Genomic DNA, 19,833 nt, shown 5'->3' with positions numbered 1-19,833 from the left:
TGTTTCCCATATTTCTTTCTTCAGAAAGCACTTCAGCTGCAATTCTGCTCTGATTTTGCAAGCCAGCACAGCGACAGATGCTGCAGCCCCCTGATTGTCCTTCTCCCTTTGCTCAGTAAAAGGGTGCATTCACAGGCTCCCTTGTGCCCCTTCCCCTTTGCCTTATCAACATTAAGCGTTGCATCGTGCCACAGCATATTTTTGATCCTAGCATTTACCAGAGTTGGATTTCATCATCACCAGCTATCTCATGCAATTACTCCTGTGTTGAAAATGCTGCCAGCAGACATCAGCATGAGATTCCTAGTTCCTATCAGCAAGCAGCTTGCAGAGCAGAGCAGGAGAGTCGGTCAAGTCAGCAACACCACACAATGGACCCTTGTGCCTCCATCCTCGGCTCTCACAAGTCTTGTAGCATTGACTCTTAGTACTCAGTAACCCTAGCAGCAGTTCCTAGCTAAACTACCCTTGCTGGTGCAAAATCAATCTATGCCAAAAACGGGAGGTATCAGGGCCAAAGGGGTGCCAAATCCAAAGGTCAAGGAGGTCCATGAACACACCTGTGATGGGGTGCTCTTGATCTCTCTTGTTATCAAAAAGCCATGTAGGATACTGGACTTGGGTCACAATAAACCCCTGAAATGCTCCAGGCTTGGGGACAAGTGTCTGGAAAGCTGAGGGTGTTGATTGACAGCCATCCGAATATGAGCTAGCATGTGCCCAGGTGGCCAAGGTGAACAGCATCCTGACCTGTATGAGGAACAGTGTGGCCAGCAGGACCAGAAAAGTGATTGCTCCCCTGTATTCAGCACTGGTGAGGCCACACCTCATATATCAGGTTCAGTTTTGTGCCTCTCACTCCAAGAAAGACATTGAGGTGCTGGAGCATGTCCAGAGAGGGGCAACAAAGCTGGTGAAGGGTCTGGAGAACAAGTCTTGTGAGGAGAGGCTGAGGGAACTGTGACTGTTTAGCCTGGAGAAAAGGAGGCTGAGGGGAGACCTTCTTGCTCTCTGCAGCTACCTGAGAGAAGGCTGGATCCAGGTAGGTGTTGGTCTCTTCTCCCAAGTAACAAGCGAAAGAGGAAATGGACTCGAATTGCACCAGGGGAGGTTTAGATTGGATGTCTGAAGAAACTTCTTCATGGAAAGGGTTCTCAAACCCCAGAACAGACTGCCCAAGGAGGTGATTGAATCCCCATGCCTGGAGGTGTTTGAAAGACACAGAGATGTGCTGTAGAGAGACATGGTTTAGCACCAGACTTGGTGGTGTTAAATAATGATCAGACTCAATAATCTCAGAGGTCTTTTCCAACCAAAACAACTCTATGAATCTGATACAACCACCTGAGAATTATTCATCTGCATTAAAAGGGCACAATGGTTCACATTTTGATGCTAGCAAAGAATGAGACTCATCTCTGCACACACTCTGACAGAGATGGGAAAGGAGGATGAAATTTCACAATACTCCATGAAGACTACTTGTCATTCACGCTTCAGGTTGCTTCCAGTAGTTAGTAGTTGCAACGAGTAGGAAAAAACTTCCTCTCCTGATAGTTTTGTCTCACAAGCAATATCAAGTGCAAACATTTGGATTTCAAACATGTTCACTCCTGTAAGTTTGCACTGTCACTACACCCTCTTCCCACAGAAGGCTGACCATGTGTAGAATGCTATGTGTTTCAGAAAAATGAAGCCAGCAGGATTATTCCCTGCTATATAAGGAGAGTAAAGATAGAAAGCTAATTCCTGAAGTTGCTTAAGCAGGCACTGGCAAAAACAGGAATAAAACTTAAGGATTTTTCTCCTGGTGATTTTTGTTTTCTTGTACATCCTATACAATGTACTTCTACTCAGTCACGTTGCTGCTTTGTTCACAACTTAGCCTTGCACTAGTCTTTTCTACTGATGCTAATGGTTGCAATAATCTCTATGCACTTCAAATTTTCTTTTATCTCCCCAAATCTGATGTGTAGAACTGCTCTGAAAAACAGTAACAGTTCAAGATATATTTCAGCAAAACTCAGGAAAGCTGTTTTGAAAAACAAGGTAAGACTGTGAAAGGTTTTTGGTTTCCTTTGTTTGGAAGTTCTACAGAAGCATATTACCCTGGGGCAAGAGAGCTCCTCTTGCTGTCCTTGTAAAAATATGCCTGGGATTTGGCAAGTTCCAAAGCTTAATATATTATATCACTGTTTGGACATCCTCTGTGAAAGATCAAAAAACTTAATCCACCCTGAATCCATTCATGGCAACAGGAATCTACTGGTTCTGGTCAGCAGGGAAGCTCAGTGGCTGAGACAGTGTCTTCTACACTCTGCAATGGCTATTTATTTCCTGTCTTCTATAAAAAGTTAGCAAACCCAAATCCTGTAACTGTAGGGAATGCCATGCTGAACCAAACGTGATCATAAAGCCCCCATAACACCCATGAAGATGCAGGCTTTTACTACATTCAGACTGCACAACTGTCCTTGCTGAGAACTGATGTTGAAACACATCTCTAAGAAAGGAGGTAACTGCGACACTAGGACCACCTCCCTACTCCTCTCCTCAGGAAGATGTAGAGAGATGGGAGGCACTGTAAATGTCTCCTTGGTGTGGTAAAGAAGTTAAAATTAAGCTGTTGGTTCTGAGAGTACTGTAAAAAGCATCCTGGAGGAGAATCATAGAATGGTTTGGTTTGGAAGGGACCTTAAAGATCATTTAGTTCCAACCCCCTTGCCATGGGCAGGGACACCTCCTACGAGACTGGGTTGCTCAAGGCCCCATACAACCTTGCTTTGAACAATTCCAGGATTGAAGCCTCCACAACTTCTCTGGGCAACCTATTCTAGCGTCTCACCACCCTGATGGGGAAGAATTTCTTTCTAATGTCTAACCTAAGTAAAGGATCCTCCAGATTGAAGCCATTACCCCTCATTCCGTCACTCCATGCCTCCCTCTTCAGCTATTCTGTAGGCCCTCTTCAAATACTGGAAGTCTGCTCTAAGGTATCCTTGGGCCTTTCTTTTCTCCAAGCTGAACGACCCCAACTCTAGCAGCCTGTCTTCATAGGAGAGGTGCTCCAGGGATCCTCAAGAGGCTTCTCCAGAGGAAACTCTCACATCTTCGCTCGTGCTGCTGATGCAGCTCCAAGCTGTCGGTCAAGTGACATTTACAAGACATTCCCATGTCTGACAGCAACCCTCTGCCACCAAAGCTTCCAGAGAAGTTCCTCTTCTCAGCGTGGTTTTTAGTTTCCCAAACAGCATTTCAGTGCTCTGCTAATTAAATCAACAATCAGATAGAAACCCACCAAAAGAGATGGTGTCCTGTGGTCCCAGCTGCAGGGAAATTGCCCTCCTCTTCAAATAAGCCAGGTAGAGAGGTCAAGGGGGTCACAAAGTACCCCTAGGCCACTTCCCACTGCTAAAGAGGACTGCAGACAACCTCCCTGGGTTGACCAGCTCATGGCACTAATTAGGGGACAGGTCCCAGAGCTTCAAAAGGACAGAGATTGATGGGGGGGGCGAGAGTGGCCCGGTTAATGCTATAGAGGAGATGCAGTGGCACAGCCCATTGTCAGCAGGACAAAAGGCTCTATTACTGCTCCCAAGAGCAGGGCAATTCTTACCCTAATTAGGAGACAGAGATGCATGATTCGGGATTTTACATAATCAAGAGATACTCTGCCCAAGCAGGAGCTCCTCTCACACAATCAAGGGATTAAGTATTGTTTATTCTGCCTCAAGCAAACAATGAGGTGCTCCCCGCTCCTGGGGGCTTTACATGAAAAAAGCAGCACTAGGGAAGACAATGCTGGATGTCTTTTCATCTGACTTTAGACAGCTAACCCTTCGATTTCAAGTTGTTCATTTGACAGCAGCTGGAAGAGTAATGGCCCACCCCGTAAATTAGCTGCTCACACACTGATCCCAGGGCTGCAAAGCCAGCCTTACCTTTTCTTAGCAGAGGGAGGTCAAGGGCAGACAAACTCGGGGCAAGAGGCTGTATTTACACCACAGCACAACAAAGGCAGGATTAAAGGACCACAAGGAAACCAGACAGAAGCTGTTGCCCACCCCAGCACTTTGCTGCTTCTGAGGATGCCATCCAGAGGGACCTGAACAAGCTGGAGAAGTGGGACCATGTGAACCTTACGAGGTTCGACAAGGCCAAATGCAGGTTACTGCACATTGGTACAGCCAGCCCCCAGTATCAGTCCAGGCTGAGGGGGTGAAGGGATAGAGAGCAGCCTGCAGAGAATGACTTAGGGTGAGTGAAAAGCTGGATACGAACCAAGAGCATGCACTCACAGCCCAGAAGCCAACTGTGTCCTCGGCTGCATCCCCAACAGCATGGTGGAGGGAGGGGATTTTGCCCCTCTGCTCTGTTCTCTTGAGACCCCACCTGTAGTGCCGGGTCCACCTCTGGAGTCCTCTGCACAAATGGGACATGGGGAGCAGGGCCAGAGGAGGCTGCAAAAATGACCTGAGGGTTGGAATCACTCTGATGTGAGGATAGGCTGAGAGAGTTGGGGTTGTTCAGCCTGGAAAGAAGATAGCTTCAGGGAGACCTTACTGTGGCTTTTCAGTACTTAAAGGAGCCAATAAGAAAGATGGGGCAGATTTTTTTAGCAGGGCCTGTTGTGACAGGACAAGGGATGATGGTTTTAAAATGAGAGATGGGAGATCTAGACTCGGTCCAAGTCAGAAAGTTTTTACATCAAGACTGGTGAGACACTAGCCCAGTTTGCACAGAGATCTAAAGAAGAAATGTCTTTACATTGAGGGTGGTGGAACTCTGGCTCAGGTTGCCCAGAAAAGTGGTGGATGCCCCATCCCTGTAAACACTCTAGTCCAGGTTCTGGGGCTCTGAGCAACCTTCTCTAGTTGCAGATGTCACTGCTGACTGAAGGGCTGTTGGACTAGATGACCTTTAAAGGTCAAGAAAGGTATGGCTAGGCAGACAGAGTATCGTTTATTTTTAGTCATGACGGAGAGTCTCTGCAGGGCTAACTAAAACTCCAAGTGACTGCTAGACCCAGAACATCTGGCCCTTGGATGCACAACATCTGATACCCACCTCACAGAAGTCCTGATCAAGTGACTCTACTTGTACGATAGTGGCAATAAAAAGAGACTGAGGGTGTTCTGTTCCCTGCCCTTTGGTCCTAACACAGATGCTATGCTTTTCTGTTTGAACTGTAAGGAGAGTTCTTCCTCCTTGTCTTTTCTGATAAGGAAACACCAGGACTTGATGAATGTGTTCTAGCACTTTGCAGTTTGCTCCCTTGCCATGCGCACACTCATACACGTGTGCCTCCTGCTCTGATACTCTTGCAAAATATTACCTGTCCTTCACCTTTTTCACTTAAAACCCCACCCCTAAGCCTCACCAAGAGGAACCATTTCAACCACATGAACTCAGGACTGAGAACGACATGCCACAGTGTATCCTTATCCTGTTGAATCCTACAGTCTTGCAGAACCTTAGGAACCAGAGGATTACAGCTGCTGTCTGCCAAGGATTTTAACTCATTTCCTTTGGGATAAAAGCAGTCCAGACTGCTCTGCTTACCAGAGGATTTTCTGTCAGGCTGAGACAAGCAGACAGTGTTATTTGACTTCTCTAGCTGGGGACAAAAAGGGTGTTTTAAACCAGGTAGCCAGGACAAGTTGCATTTATTAGCAGACCACAGAGAGCCACAGCTTCCTTTTCCTGTCCTATCTCCACTGATGTGTTAAATTGCTGAAGCAAGTATTTGACCATAACCCCCTTACCATCGTCTAGACAAGTCCATAAAGACTAGCATCCTGGCACCACCCCATAACTCATGCCCTCAGAGCTTGACAATCATGGCTTTGATTTGGGGACACATTTTAGGCTTTGTTGTTCAGCACAATCAAGTGCAGCAAAATCCATTTCAGGAGGATATTATCAGAAATGAGTCTCCTAATCCCAGAGAAAGAACTGCATGAACTGGAACAGGATGCTTGCATGGCCAGTGTGTCTTCCAGCCTTGTCAAAGCAGACTGCAGAGCTGCCATGCTAGAACGGTATCTACTCCGTTGTCTTTTCTCCATCACGCAAAACAAGAGAATCCACCTCCCCAACCAGGTCCATGGCACGTAACTTCGCAAAGAGGTTGTATTTGCACAGAAGCTTCAAAATGAGACAAACCCCCCCTGCAATGCTTTGGACTTGGGGAAGAGTAGCTGGAAAGCTGCCCAGAAGAAGAGGACCTGGGGGTGTTGTTAGACAGACTCCTGAACACGAGGCAGTATATGCCCAGGTTGTGAAGAAGGCCAACAGCATCCTGGCCAGCAGGATTAGGGCAGCAATCATCCTCCTGTACTTGGCACTGGTGAGGCTGCACATGAAATACTGGGTTCAGTTTTGGGCCCCTCACTACAGGAAAGACACTGAGGTGCTGGAGTGTTCTCTACAACTACCTGAAAGGAGGCTGGAGCCAAGTCAGTGTTGGTCTGTTCTTCCAAGTAGCAAGTGACAGGATGAGAAGAAAGTTGCCCAGGAGAGGTTTAGGTTAAATATTAGGTAAAATTTCTCCCCTCAAAAATTTGTCAAGCCCTGCAACAGGCTGCTGAGGGAGGTGGTGGAGTTCCCATCCCTGGAGTGATTCAAAAGCCATGTAGATGTGGAGCTGAGGGACATGGTTTAGTGGTGACCTAGCCATGCTAGGTCAATGGCTGGACTCAAGGATCTTAAAGGTCTTTTCCAGTCTAAATGATTCTGTGATTCTCATGTCAGGATAAGCTTGACCACTTTCTCTAAAGTGTATGGCAAAATTATCTCAGACTCCCTTTCAGGGGGTTGCAGAGCTCTTACCAGAGAGCAACCATTTCAGTTTTGCCCTAGAATGAAAATTTATTAATTTACTTGAGAAACCACAAACTTCAATTAATTAACTACTACCTGCTGGACTAAGTTTAAGAAAGAGCTTCCCAAGTCTTTTCTTTCAAGACTTAAAATGTCTTTTGTTTGTTTTTTTTTTTGTTTGTTTGTTTGTTTTCTGTTTGTTTGCATTTACTGAGGTTTTCTGATTTGAAAAGATTGGTAAATTTAAGGGAATCAATCCCATTTAACAGATTGGGATGACTCTGCTCCATGCCATTCTGCTAAAAAGCTGTATTCAGGGGAAAGTGTTGACACTCTTGATGCTGAATTCTGCACCCTTCCAAGAGGATCATCAGAGTTCAACATCCCAAAATACACTTAAAACACTGCCAAAGCTTCTGCAAGAGAAAAATTTCCTTCTCTAAAACAGCAGCTTTTCTACATGTTTAAAGTAGACCTGGAATATCTTTTTAGATATTTAACACTTTGTTGAACACATGGCTCTACATTTTTCTATGCCAAAAAAACAGAATGAATGAGTATCAGGAGTCTTAGAGGCAATTACGCAGAATCCCAGAATTCTCAGGGTTGGAAGGGGCCTCAAAGATCATCCAGTTCCATCCCATCCATGGGCAGGGACACCTCACACTACATCTGGTTGCTCAGAGCCCCATCCAGCCTGGCCTTAAAAACCTCCAGGGATGGGACTTCTACCACCTCCCTGGGCAACCTGTTCCAGTGTCTCATCACCCTCATGGTGAAGAACTTCTTCCTAACACACAATCTGAATCTACTCACTTCTAGTTTTATTCCATTCCCCCTAGTCCTATCACTACCTGACACCCTAAAAAGTCCCTCCCCAGCTTTCTTGTAGGCCCCCTTCAGATACTGGAAGGCCACAATAAGGTCTCCTTGGAGCCTGCTCTTCTCCAGACTGAACAGCCCCAACTCTCTCAGTCTGTCTCCACAGGAGAGGTGCTCCAGCCCTCTGATCATCCTCATGGCCCTTCTCTGGACACGTTCCAGCATGTCCATATCTTTCTTGTAACAGGAGCTCCAGAACTGGATGCAGTACTCCAGGCAGGGTCTTACCAGAGTGGAGTAGAGGGAGAGAATCACCTCCCTTGACCTGCTGGCTATGCTTCTGTTAATGCAGCCCAGGATACAATTGGCTTTCAGGGCTGCAAGTGTACACTGTTGGCTCATATTGAACTTCTCATCTATCAGCACCCCCAAGTCCTATTCTTCAGGGCTGCTGACAGTCACTGCCCAGCCTATACAAGTGCCTGGGACTGCCCCGACCCAGATGCAGAACCCTGCACCTCATGAGGTTGGCTTGTGCCCACCTCTCCAGCCTATCAAGGTCTCTCTGGATGGCATCCCTTCCCTCCAGTGTGCCAGCCACGCCACACAGCTTGGTGTCGTCAGCGAACTTGCTGAGGGTGCACTCAATGCCAAACACATCGCTCAAGCACATAGCCAAGCAATTAATAACTAATTTTGCCCTAGTAACATGAAGCTGATTTATGCCCAAATCCAAACCATTCCCTAACCTCAACAGTCAGAAAAGCACAACACATTTTATGGAAGAAGCTCTTCTGTCTTCATTCACTCCCACAACCTTTATACCCAGCTGCTGCCTTCTCCTCGGGCAGAATCATCGTATAGGTTGGTACCAGAATACTCAAGTTTTGCTTCGCATTTTAAGCATATTTAACTTGCTAATAATAATGTTGACATTTTACAGTTTTATGTAACAACAGTGATGGGTTTGATCTTTCTAAATTGATTTTAATTTTTAAAGTGAATCTTTTTTAATGGATTTAAAAAAAAGAATACAATTGAGCCTTACAGCACGCTGGTGACACAAGACGAGGCAGAAACATTTAAAAACCTGTTCAAAACCACAAAGTAGTAAAGAGTGCACAGAGCTGAGTGGCTCCTTCCCCTCTCCAGCAGGTTCCCTCAGGCTATGTTATGATCAGAAACACTCTGGGGACTACTTCTTACCTCAGTGAATTATCTGGATGTGTCTCCATGTGGGACTCCAGCCCATACTTGCAAAAAAACTCTTTGAAACACACTGGACAATGATAAACTTCCTCCTCAGCCCTCTTATCCCCTTCACCGGAGTGACCATCTTCAACAACCTACAGAGAGAAGGTAAAAAAGACCTCACTAGATTATATTTTAAGCAACAAACCAAACACTTAATCCATTTGAAGCCCTCTTAACAAAGACATAGCATGTTCCATCTGCAACTTTGCTGCAGGAGACCAAAAATTATTCATTTCAGAGAGAAATGAGAAAGAGGGTAAGTGACAGAACCTCTGTGTGTGAGTGAGAGCAGGCACAACAGCAAAGGAGGCTCAGCAGGAGATAAAGTGTGTGGTGAAGTCACGTATACAACAGCTCTAATGAGAAACTGCCATCTGAACAACTCATAGACCCGTATGTTTATCTACTACCACTGAACCAGCATTCCTCCCCTTTCAGAAAGCCAGACGAGCTGTCAGCCTAAATTATTTATGCCACTGAGATACTGCCAACTGCTAACTCAAGTGGTCCAGGGCAAAGCAATGAACTTCTGAGTGTTTTCTACAGGCCTCTTCTGATTACAGGGAGAAAACTGTGCACCAAACAAGGGATACAGAGCTAAATGGAACTGAAAGTAGCCTGCATTTGGAGACAGGATATGGAAAGGGTCAAGTTCAGTTTGGCAGCCACCACGTATTTTGCATAGATGACTGAAATGCACTCAAATATTTCCTAAATAGAACCTTAATGGAAATGTCTAGCCTTCAAATAAATATCTTTTGGTTGCTCTTGCAACTCAAATAATGCAAGATTATGCTACTGTGAAAGACATATGTACTAGAGAGTTTATTTTTTTCTCTCCTGATCAAGACAAAAACAGACCTGAGCTGCTGCTGCTGCTTTTGAAGGAAACACTATCATTTTAAAAGTTGAAATCAGCCTGCTGTAGGAAGGATTTTTTGGAGAAGAAAACCCAAAACTAGGGCAAAAGCTGCAGTAGGAAAAGAATAGTTCATCATCTTGTCATCCAACACCAATTATCTAATAATACAAATCATAAGTAAACCCAAAGTTTTAAACAATAAAGAACCCAAAAGATTGAATTATTTTTTTGATCTCAGAAGTCGGAAATGAATTTTTGATGTTGGAGAAATTAATTTTCCATCTCAGTCACCAGTGTTGGCTACACAGAAAAGACATGGCCTCATATACAGGTCTGTAACAGGACCATATCTTCACATCTCTCTGCTGACTGCCTCAACTCAACAGCTGAGTGTTTAAGAGGTAGCCGGGAACATATTTCACTTCATGCCCCTTAAAGAACCTTTTTTGCAGGTGTCCTCTCCTCTCTGTCCATTTCAGCATCGTGACTGAACTTCCGTTTCGAAGATAATCGCCTGCGCTTCAGCGGGGACGGGGGGGTTGTACTCGCAGTGCTGTTTGGATCCTTCTCATGAATCTTCATGTGCCTGAGCAGAAGGGGGAAGAAGACACTGTCAGCAGGCAAATCAGGGCAGAATGTCTGCCAACACCTTAATGTCAACATAATTTCTAAGATTTTGCTTTTCACAGAATCATAGAATGGTTCAGATTGGAAGACACTTTTAAAATTATCAAGTCCAACTGTTAAGCCAGCATGGCCAGGTCACCACTATACCATGCCCCTCAGCACCCAGGGGACTCCACCACTTCCACTGACTGACAATCTTTTTGGGGAAGAAATTGTTCCTAATGTCCCATCAAAACCGACCCTGGCACAATCCAAGGCTGTTTTTCCTTGTCCTATCACTTATTACTTGGGAGAGCAGACCAACCCCCACCTGGCTCCAACCTCCTTTCAGGCAGTTGTAGAGAGCTAGAAGGTCTCCCCTCCAGCTTCCTCTTCTCCAGCTTGGCCTCTCAGTCCTATCATAAAATCATGGAATGGTTTGGGTTGAAAGGGACCTTTAAAGGTCATCTAGTCCAAGCCCCTGCAGTCACCAAGGACATCTGCAACTGGAGCAGGTTGCTCAGAACCTCATCCAACCTGACCTGGAATGTTTGAAGATGGGGCATCTACCACCTCTCTGGGCAATCTGGGCCAGTGTTTCACCACCCTCAGTGTAAAATTTTTCTTCCATCTATCTAGTCTGAATCTCCCTTTTAGTTTCAAACTATCACCCATTGTCCTGTCACAACAGGCCCTACTAAAAGTCTGTCCTCCCCATCTTTCTGATCGGCCTCTTTCAGTACTGAAAAGCTACAAGATGGTCTCCCCACAGCCTTCTCTTCTCCAAGCTGAACAACCCCAACTTGTGGCTGTCTAGTTAAGTAAAAAGGCTGCAGCTTAGCATCCACTTCTCTCTGTGCAAAACAAGCATCCCATCTGCAGTTGCCTCTCCTTCTATAGTCAGCCAGTACTGCACATGGATTTGTATTTGCTAACGCCAGAGTAACACTTCTTAAATACTTTAGTTCCACAGAATCTCAATGCAGTGGGGGTTGGAAGGGACCTCTGAACATCTAGTCCAACCTCCCTGCTAAGCAGGGTCACCCAGAGCAGGTTGCCCAGGATTGCAATGTTCATGTGGGTTTGGAATCTCTCTAAAGAAGGAGACTCCACAACCTCTCTGGGCAGCCTGGTCCAGTGCTCCAGCGCCCTCACAGCAAAGAATGTATTCCTCATGTTGAGGTGGAACCTCCTATGTTCCAGTTCGTGCCCATTATTCCTTATCCTAACACTGGACACAGATGAAGAGTCTGGTCCCATCTCCTTGAACCCTGCCATTTAGATATTGCTTAGCATGGAGAAGATCCTCTTCTCATCCTTAACACACTGATGCACCCCAATACTGAATTTCGACTGCAGCTCTGAAGTCAAGATCTATCTGGTCACACTGTTGAGCTTCTCATTGCCACAGCACCTTCACAAACATGCTTCCACGGGAGAACAACCATTTTGTGTCACAACAGCACTGAGAAAGACAAAACAGCTCAGGAAGCAATCTCATGATTGCCTGATTTTTGGGGTTTGGTATTTGTAAACTGAGGAAGACAATTGGCTAGTTCTAGACAGAATCTGCTGCTCCTGTGCCGGGGCTTCTGAGCGCTCCAAGCTCAGATTGCAAAATTTCTCTTCTGAAAGGCCTTTAGCCTCACTTCACATTTACTGTGCTGTTGAAAAAGGATCAAACTTATGCTCCTCCACACAAAGGAAATGTTTGTTTCTAATACCTAGAAGCGAAGGAGAGAGCTGCCCTTTGTCCATCTGACTGACTTAAAAGCAGCACAAAGGAGACCATGTTAATGGCATCTTGGCACATCCTGCAGAAGTCACACCCACAGCTCCATGCCGTTTAACCTGCCTGCACACTATCGTGTTCAAACATGCCAGAATGTTGTAACCTAGATGAGTCTTGTATGTCCTCATAACTGCTTGGGTGTTATGACATCAAATCCATTTTAGTTTTGGATGCCAAGGGCATGATGCTTTCAGATAACATGCTGGACCGAACCGACCCATGGGCAGCCTCTGCTGGAGCTGCTGGGAGTCCTGTCTCCTCACACAGCACTTTCATAATGTTTCCTTTCACAATCTCTCAATCTTGTAAGAAAACTAAAGACATCTCAATTACCATCTCCAACTACAGCCAGGCTTCTGAGGGTGTTGTGCAGGAGCAGTCTCAAACCAGAAGAACCACACATAGCAGAACTGATGTGAGATGCCTGCTTTCAACAGCCAGCAAGGCTGCCTGGAGGACCAGACCCACATGAGTGAACACACAGCTTCCCCAGCCCCTCAGTAATACTCACTGCTCACAAAAATGGTGGGCAGACAGTTTGTCCACCAGTTAGTCACACCATGGGAGGTTCAGGGAGGAGAAAGCATCCCTGCAGATGTGCCCAGTCTCCTGGGCACAGCATCACAGAAATGTTGCTGAATTTGAGTCCTTTCCCTGTTGTTCACCCAACTGAGAGCAGAAGGAAGGTTGAAGTTCCAAGGGTTTGGCTCTCTCCAAGACCCAGGGAGAAGTTGGGGCCCCCTGCCTTGCCCCTCTTGGTAGCCCTGATACACCACAGTTACCAAACTAACTGATATATCTGGATGAATCTAGTGCTACCTGGTCTCACCAAATCTACCTAGAAGGCACCTACAGGTACTTTATTGACTCATTTTCTTTAAGTATTTTTTTTTTCACTCCTATGGAACTGATCTAACGTCTCCTGCCAGCTAGAGTCTCTTATGGGTGATACGTCAACAGCATGAAAAGCAGCTGCATGTATCCATGTGAGAAGAAATCAGTTGCTTGTTCAAAGAATTTCTGTCCACAATAGTTGAAGATAAAACTCAAAAAGCACCTGGGAACAACAAAATGTAGTATTCAAACAGCACAGGCAAAGCAAAACGTGGAAGGTGGTTTGTTTTTTCTCTTTTTGGTAAAGACTGTTCTTCTGTTTCTATGAGCACTTGAAAGTGAGACAGAGATTTCTGCATGTTCCTGTCTGTGTGTGCATGTTCCCCCCCCAGAAACACACACACAGACACATTGCTTAACCTTCTGGCTGCTGCATAGCTAAGATGACTTGGTCAGTCACTTTTCAGATAGCCAGAGAGCGAAGACAGCCAAGCTAAAGCACATTCACCCAGAAAACAAAAGAAACAAATAACAAAAGAACCTGCTCTGCATTAAGCATGGGACTTTGTGCTCCTATTTTCTTTCAAAGTCTCTTTTCTGCCAGTAACAAGCATGCAGCACTCCCACTCTGTAGCTACCTATGCAAAACACCTTCCCTAGGGCTACCTTCCTTCCTTGTGCCGTTTATCCACCTGCTGAACTCTGCCTGTCTTGAAGGAGCTGCTCCTACTTCAGAAGGCTGTGATGGCACATCCACAGGACACCAACATGAGAACCTGCTGAGACCTCCAGCCTAACGTGGCATGACCTAACTGACACAAACACACTGGCTCCTGCAAGCCCCAGAAGAGTCCAGTTGTGTTTGAAATGCAACATAGTGCAGTGTGTGCTTGTATCCCAGGTGGCCAAATGTACCCTAGGTGTCAGTGGACAGGGCTGGACTGGTCACTAGACAAGTGACAGACACTATCTCTATGAACCTCTTTCCCTTCCCAAAGGGAAGAGAAAGGAAGTAAGGCAGAGAGATTGATGGGTTGGGAAAGAAAACTGAATCAGCTTGTGTGGAAATAATAACAATAAAATGGATGCAAATATATACAAAACCAACATTAAACTCAGCCCCCTGATGGCAATGATGTCACTGTCACCACTGATGCTGGAGGTAGGCATTGGGGAAGTCCCAGAATGGAGTCAGTGGCAGATGGGAACCAAATTCAGAAGCTGGATTCAGAAGCATGGGACAAGAGAGTGGGGTTGTTCAGCCTGGAGTACTTAAAGGGGCCAATCAGAAAGACTTTTAATAGGGCCTGTCGTGACAGGAAAAGGGCTGATGGTTTGAAACTAAAAGAGGGAGGTTCAGACTAGATGGAAGAAAATTTTTAACTGAGGGTGGTGAAACGCTGACCCAGGTTGCCCAGAGAGGTGGTAGATGCCCCACCTTCAAACATTTCAGGTCAGGTTGGACGAGGTTCTCAGCAGCCTGCTCCAGTTGGACTAGATAACCTTTAAAGATCCCTTCCAACCCAAACCATTCTATGATTCTATATGCAGACCTTGCTAATGCAGGTGCTATACCACAGCAATGGGAGCTTTGCTGCATCTGAAGTCAAAATCATCAGCTGCCCCCAGTGTGCAATTGTTCTTCCTGCACAAGAGGCTTTTGCCATGCCCTAAAAGTGACAGTAGAATCCATACCCACAGCAGGGAATGTGGTAATCCCTTAATGTTTTAGTTTTGCTTGTTTGAAAGGAAGCAGCTCAAGCTATTGAGCTATAAACAGGAAGGCACCCTGACTGCACCTTTGACTTCTACTGTGTAGGTCAAACATCAGAGCTGCAGTGATCTCTCTCTGCATATGCCATCATTAAGGAAAAAAAAAGAAAAAACCAAAACCAAAGCAGCAGGTTCCAGAGTTCTCAAGGAGAGTCGAAACCTGTCCACATCACAGTCAGCAGGTTTGTTCCTTCGGCAGGTTGAGCAAGTTTCACTACATCAAGGGTGGAGAGGAAGAAAGATTACTAAAGCTACAGCCTGAGATAAGCGAGAAGATAAAGCTGAGCAATACAAAGGAGAGACAATCTTCATCTCTTCTACTTTGCAGCATGGATGTTATCCTGCTTCATGAAAACATTTATCACCCAGTTTGGGTTGAACTGCGGCAGATGCCAAGGCACATCCACATCCACAACCTCTCTTTCAAAGTTAAACACTCCCTTCACCAAGGCTTCTTTTACTTAAAAAGTTTCCTAACTATAATTAAGGGAAAGGGGAAAATATTTGTGTTGCATTATTCTCCTTTAGAAGAGTTTGCCTTGATTAGATCTTACATGTAAGGCTGAAAATGCTCAAGCTCACTGTTTAGCCTGCCAAGATACAAGGAGAACAGGAACAAAGATGTGCTTAGAAGTTATTTTCCCATTGTGACTATAACAACATATTTTGGCCTGACAACACTGGCATACTTTGAATACAAAAGCCAGGCTCGTAAGTCAGGCTGGCTTTCAGCATCTTACAGTGACAAAGGAAAATGATATGATGTTCATCAGTTCCAAAAAATAAACACTCAACACTTTAAGTTAGAATGCAGCACAATAAAAGAAGGGCAAAATGAGGACATGCAGAGAACATGTTCAGCCACTGATGTAGGTTACAGTAATACGTGCTAGCAGCTCTGAAGTGACCACTACAGCAGCTCAGAAGAGAGCCAGAAGTGGATGTTTTCCCACAGCACGTGAACTTTTTTAATTTAAATCAATGAATTGTGGCTCTCAACCATCCTAAAGAGCTGCCCAAGAAGAGCAGACAGGCTTGGGAGGGTGCAGAGTCCTGAACCCTGAACTTCATACAGTGGTTATAAATCTCCCCAGCATGTCTGTAAGCACACAGACACTTGCACAGTATTGAGGATGGAACACTAAAACGAAACCATGATACACAGGATGAAAGGAAGGAGATAAAAATTTTAGCTTAGTACTAGGGAGGACTCTGCGCTAAGTGCTAGATAGCCTCGATTAACATCTCAGAGAAAGTGGTGGAGGAACCGGCAAAGACTACTGCTGAAAAATGGGAAAAGGAAATGAAGTTTTTTCCAACCAAGGTCTGATCTGCCTCTGAACTGAACTCTTAGCATTTAAGAACTGCTATGCAAAAAATGCAGCTAACTTGCTACATGCTCTGCTTTTCATAGCACAGCTGTAGGTGAAAAAGCTCTCCCCATAATCTCTTCCCTCCCCCTTGCACAAGGAATTTCACAGGTGAGCCAAGAGAATCCAACTGTGCTACGCCTCTATGCTGGCCAGCCCTCTCCACAAAAGCACATTTTTCAAGTGCCTGACTGCCTTTCATTCCATCCTCACTGTGAAAATCACCTTCCACTTCCCCTCTTCAGCCACAGCTTTTCTCTCCCTCTAGCTGTCATGTGAATGGGATGACTAAGATGATACTGCTCAAGAATTCCCCCAGCTTCTTTCCTCTTTTTTTCCTTATTTTTTTAAACAAATGGGCAGAAAAAGTTTTCAACCCCAGTTCTGAAATCACAGAGCATGATTTCAGAAGGGTGGAAAGGTAACTATTCCACCAGCACAGTAGCAAGGGAAAACTTTGCTCCCTTTCCTTGAAGGAGAGACTTCTGTAATAACAAACAACTGCAGAACTCAAGTGCCTTACTCCTTTTTGGATCAGTGCCTAAGGGAGGTGACTCATTGAGGGAGGGTGTGGGGGGAAGAAGGGCATGTGTCCTCCTGAACCACACATAGCCCCTGCTGGTCACATCCCAGTCTTTCCTGCACCTCGAAAAAGACCTGCTGTATTTTCTTAATGCCAAGAGGATTTGCATGTTGATCATATAAGCTTTCTGGAGGTCTTGAAACAGGGCAGCCTCCAGCTTCAATGCCAAAATGAGAACGTGGGCAGGTTTTGACTGGTTGGCTCAAGGCTAGAACAAGGAGTCAAAGCATCCTGAAAGAGGCAACTGCAAGATGCAGCTGCTCCCAGCTCTGGGTCTCACTGAATTCAGAACAAAACCAGGAGCTCCTGCTTTGCATGCAGATAACCTGATCAGCACTGCTTCAGCTTTTGAAGAGGAAGTGTCATCCCTCAGTGTGTGTGGGAATCCCTCATCTCTTAACTCTGGGGAAAAAAACCCACACTGGAGCTGCACTCCAGGTCTGTGCAGCTGCTGATGTGCTCTACATCCTGAAGCCAAAGAGCCTACCTGGCTCAGAGGCCAGGGCAAAGGCAAGGTGTGGAAGAATGGGTGTATCTGTAGCCTCCGAGCAGGGTCCAGGGTTAAGCCTCTCCCTTCTAACCATGGCAGCACAAGCACTGCTGGCCTTGAGTCAAGAGAGGTTAAAGCCAGGTAGGTCTGATTAGAAGGAGCAGCAAGCAGTTTACGGAGGCCTGGTTGGGAAAGTCCCAACATCTAAATCAAGATTAATTCCTGAGTGCAGGATCCAGTGCATGTATAAACACTCTCCTCCTCCCTCATGTCTCCATGCCTGTGGAAACGCAGTGGGGAGGCCAATGAATCTGGGCATTATCAGTCCACAGAGATCATCTGACAGTATTAAGTTCAGGTTCTTGCTTCATATCCCACATATTATTCTAAGTTTCTCCACTTTACCACTAGGTGAACTCTATACTCTGCCATACTGCAGGTGGCTGCTCCTCATCTCCTCTGATTTCTGAGCAGGCTGGTATAAAAACCAAGGGGGTGATCCTCTTATAGCTGATGATATCTAAAGACAAAGGTGCCACAAATCCAGCCATCCAGAGATTAAGAATAAAATCCAAGACCTTCCATCCTTCAACCTTACTTAAAATATACCTTTTTTTTTTCTCCTTCTCCAACACAGTTACTTAAGCTCACTAAGATAGTCTGGGAATAGATTGGGCTGGTCAGAGGGCCCTAAGGACAATTACAATCACTTTACCTCTCCCACTTTTTTCTTCCAAGAGATCTTTCTATCCAAGAGATATTGCTATCTTCAAACAACAGGAAATAATCCCCCAAGAATAAAAAAACCCCAAACATGTTTTCAAACATTTACAAAAAAGCATCTCTGTCATTTAGATCATGACCAAACACCTCTGTTTAAAACAAAACAAAGAAAGCCTGATTTATATAAGCTCCCACTTTGTGCCCCCACATCAGAATAAACAAGAGTTCAGGGTGCATCCAAAACAGGTTGAAATTTGCACCATTATGTTCCTCAGGCCCCACATTGAAGAGTGGTTCACAGAGCAGAAGACAGCCTTTAAAATGACACTGATAATGTCTCTTTTCAGAGTTATGTCATGGCATCTTTGTCACTATTTTTATTTCACTCTGTCCAAATTGTCTAGAAATGTAGAACTTAGGGAACTCCTCTTCAAAGCTTTCACCACTGACATGGTAAGTAAATCCCAAACAAATAGAAAGTGAAACTGCAGCATTTTTAGGAGAAATAATTTAATAAACTGCTGCTAATCCTTAATAGTCTCATGAATATGACTGGAACTTAAGTCAAAAGTGCAGCAAGATTATATGCTTGAGTTTAGTCAGTTGTTTGTTAAATCATGTAGAGAATCTATATTGACAATGTATTTCCAGTGTTAATTACCAACATAACCCACTTAAAGAGAGCAATATACCTAGCCCTTGCCAGCTGTAATCACAAGAACCAGAAAGATGCAGGTAATTTTGCACTTCAGACACAACCCATACTCAGACCAGCTTCTGGTTTTGTCTCAGCTTCTCAGCTTGTTTGTTATTGGTATCCTTAAAAAAATTCCAAACTGACCCCAAAAGCCATCAGACATGCAGGCACACTTCACAGCAAATCAAGAGACATTCGAATACCAAAACCCCAACATTCTGGAAACACCCTCTTACAACTGTGGAGCAATCTCCAAACAAATTTCAAGTACCACCAAACAGTCTAGTGGTAACCAGTGTTGAACACAATAAACAAAACAAAGCTGAAAAGCAAGACATCTCCGTGCCTATGCTGGTAAGAAAGCAGTTGCGACACATGCAGTGGAAGAGCAGGGTGGGGGAAAGAGGTCCCAGGAAGCAACAGATTGGGGAGCACCGACTTGTTTTATCACAGAAAATAGTAACAGAATGGTTTAAAACTTTAAAATCACTGAGTCCAACCATCAATCTGACACTACCAAGTCTGGTGCTAAAACTTGTACCTCAGCATCACATCTACATGGCTCTTAAATCCTTCCACCACTCCCCTGACAGTCTGTTTCAGGACTTGACAAGCCTTTGTGGCAAGAAATTTTTCCTGATGTCCAACCTAATCATCTCTCAGTACAACTTGAGGCCACTTCCTCTTCTCCTGTGACTTGCTACTTGTGAGAAAAGACCGATCCCCATCTGGGTACAACCTCCTTTAAGGGAGTTGTAGTGAGGGAGAAAGTCTCCCCCCAGACTCCTTTTCTCCAGCCTAAACAACCCCATTTCCCTCAGCTGCTTCTCACAGGACTTGCACTCTAGACCCTTCACAATTAGCTTTACACTTTAGTTGCAGGTCTGCAACCAGAGATCCCCCAGGGCAGCACTCAGACTCTGCAATCTTGCCAGCACAGCTGCATAGCTCATTAACTCTATCAGGGCTAAGAAGACCCTGTCCAGCCTCCTCACACAGCAGCATGTGGTGGCATGTGGGTGAAGCAGCTCCCCTGGGAACTACTGCTGCTCAGACATGCCGTGAGTATCCTTCCACATTCAGCATGGGCTACCACAGTATCTCACTGCTCAACAAGGTTCTCCCAGCAAAGCTGAAATAGAGTAGAGAATCTCATTAGGATGACATGGACAGATCCACCAAGGTGAGCTGGGTATACTAAGGTT

The 19,833-nt window shown here is 45.2% G+C and overlaps 1 protein-coding gene across 1 annotated transcript in view; it reads right to left on the bottom strand.

Annotated features, from left to right (window-relative positions):
* Positions 1 to 19,833, bottom strand: part of RREB1 (ras responsive element binding protein 1) — a 137,164-nt gene that overhangs the window by 33,271 nt on the left and 84,060 nt on the right. The window contains exons 6-7 of the mRNA XM_054381975.1: positions 10,202 to 10,346; positions 8,851 to 8,990 (exon numbers count right to left, since the gene is read on the bottom strand). Coding sequence (XP_054237950.1) covers positions 8,851 to 8,990; positions 10,202 to 10,346 — 285 coding nt within the window. The remainder of the gene's footprint in view (positions 1 to 8,850; positions 8,991 to 10,201; positions 10,347 to 19,833) is intronic.

Source organism: Indicator indicator, chromosome 6 (assembly GCF_027791375.1).
Source record: "Indicator indicator isolate 239-I01 chromosome 6, UM_Iind_1.1, whole genome shotgun sequence".
NCBI classification, from domain to species: Eukaryota; Metazoa; Chordata; class Aves; order Piciformes; family Indicatoridae; genus Indicator; species Indicator indicator.
The sequence above is the reverse complement of the archived record's forward strand: the minus strand, read 5'-3'. Positions and strand labels throughout refer to the sequence as shown.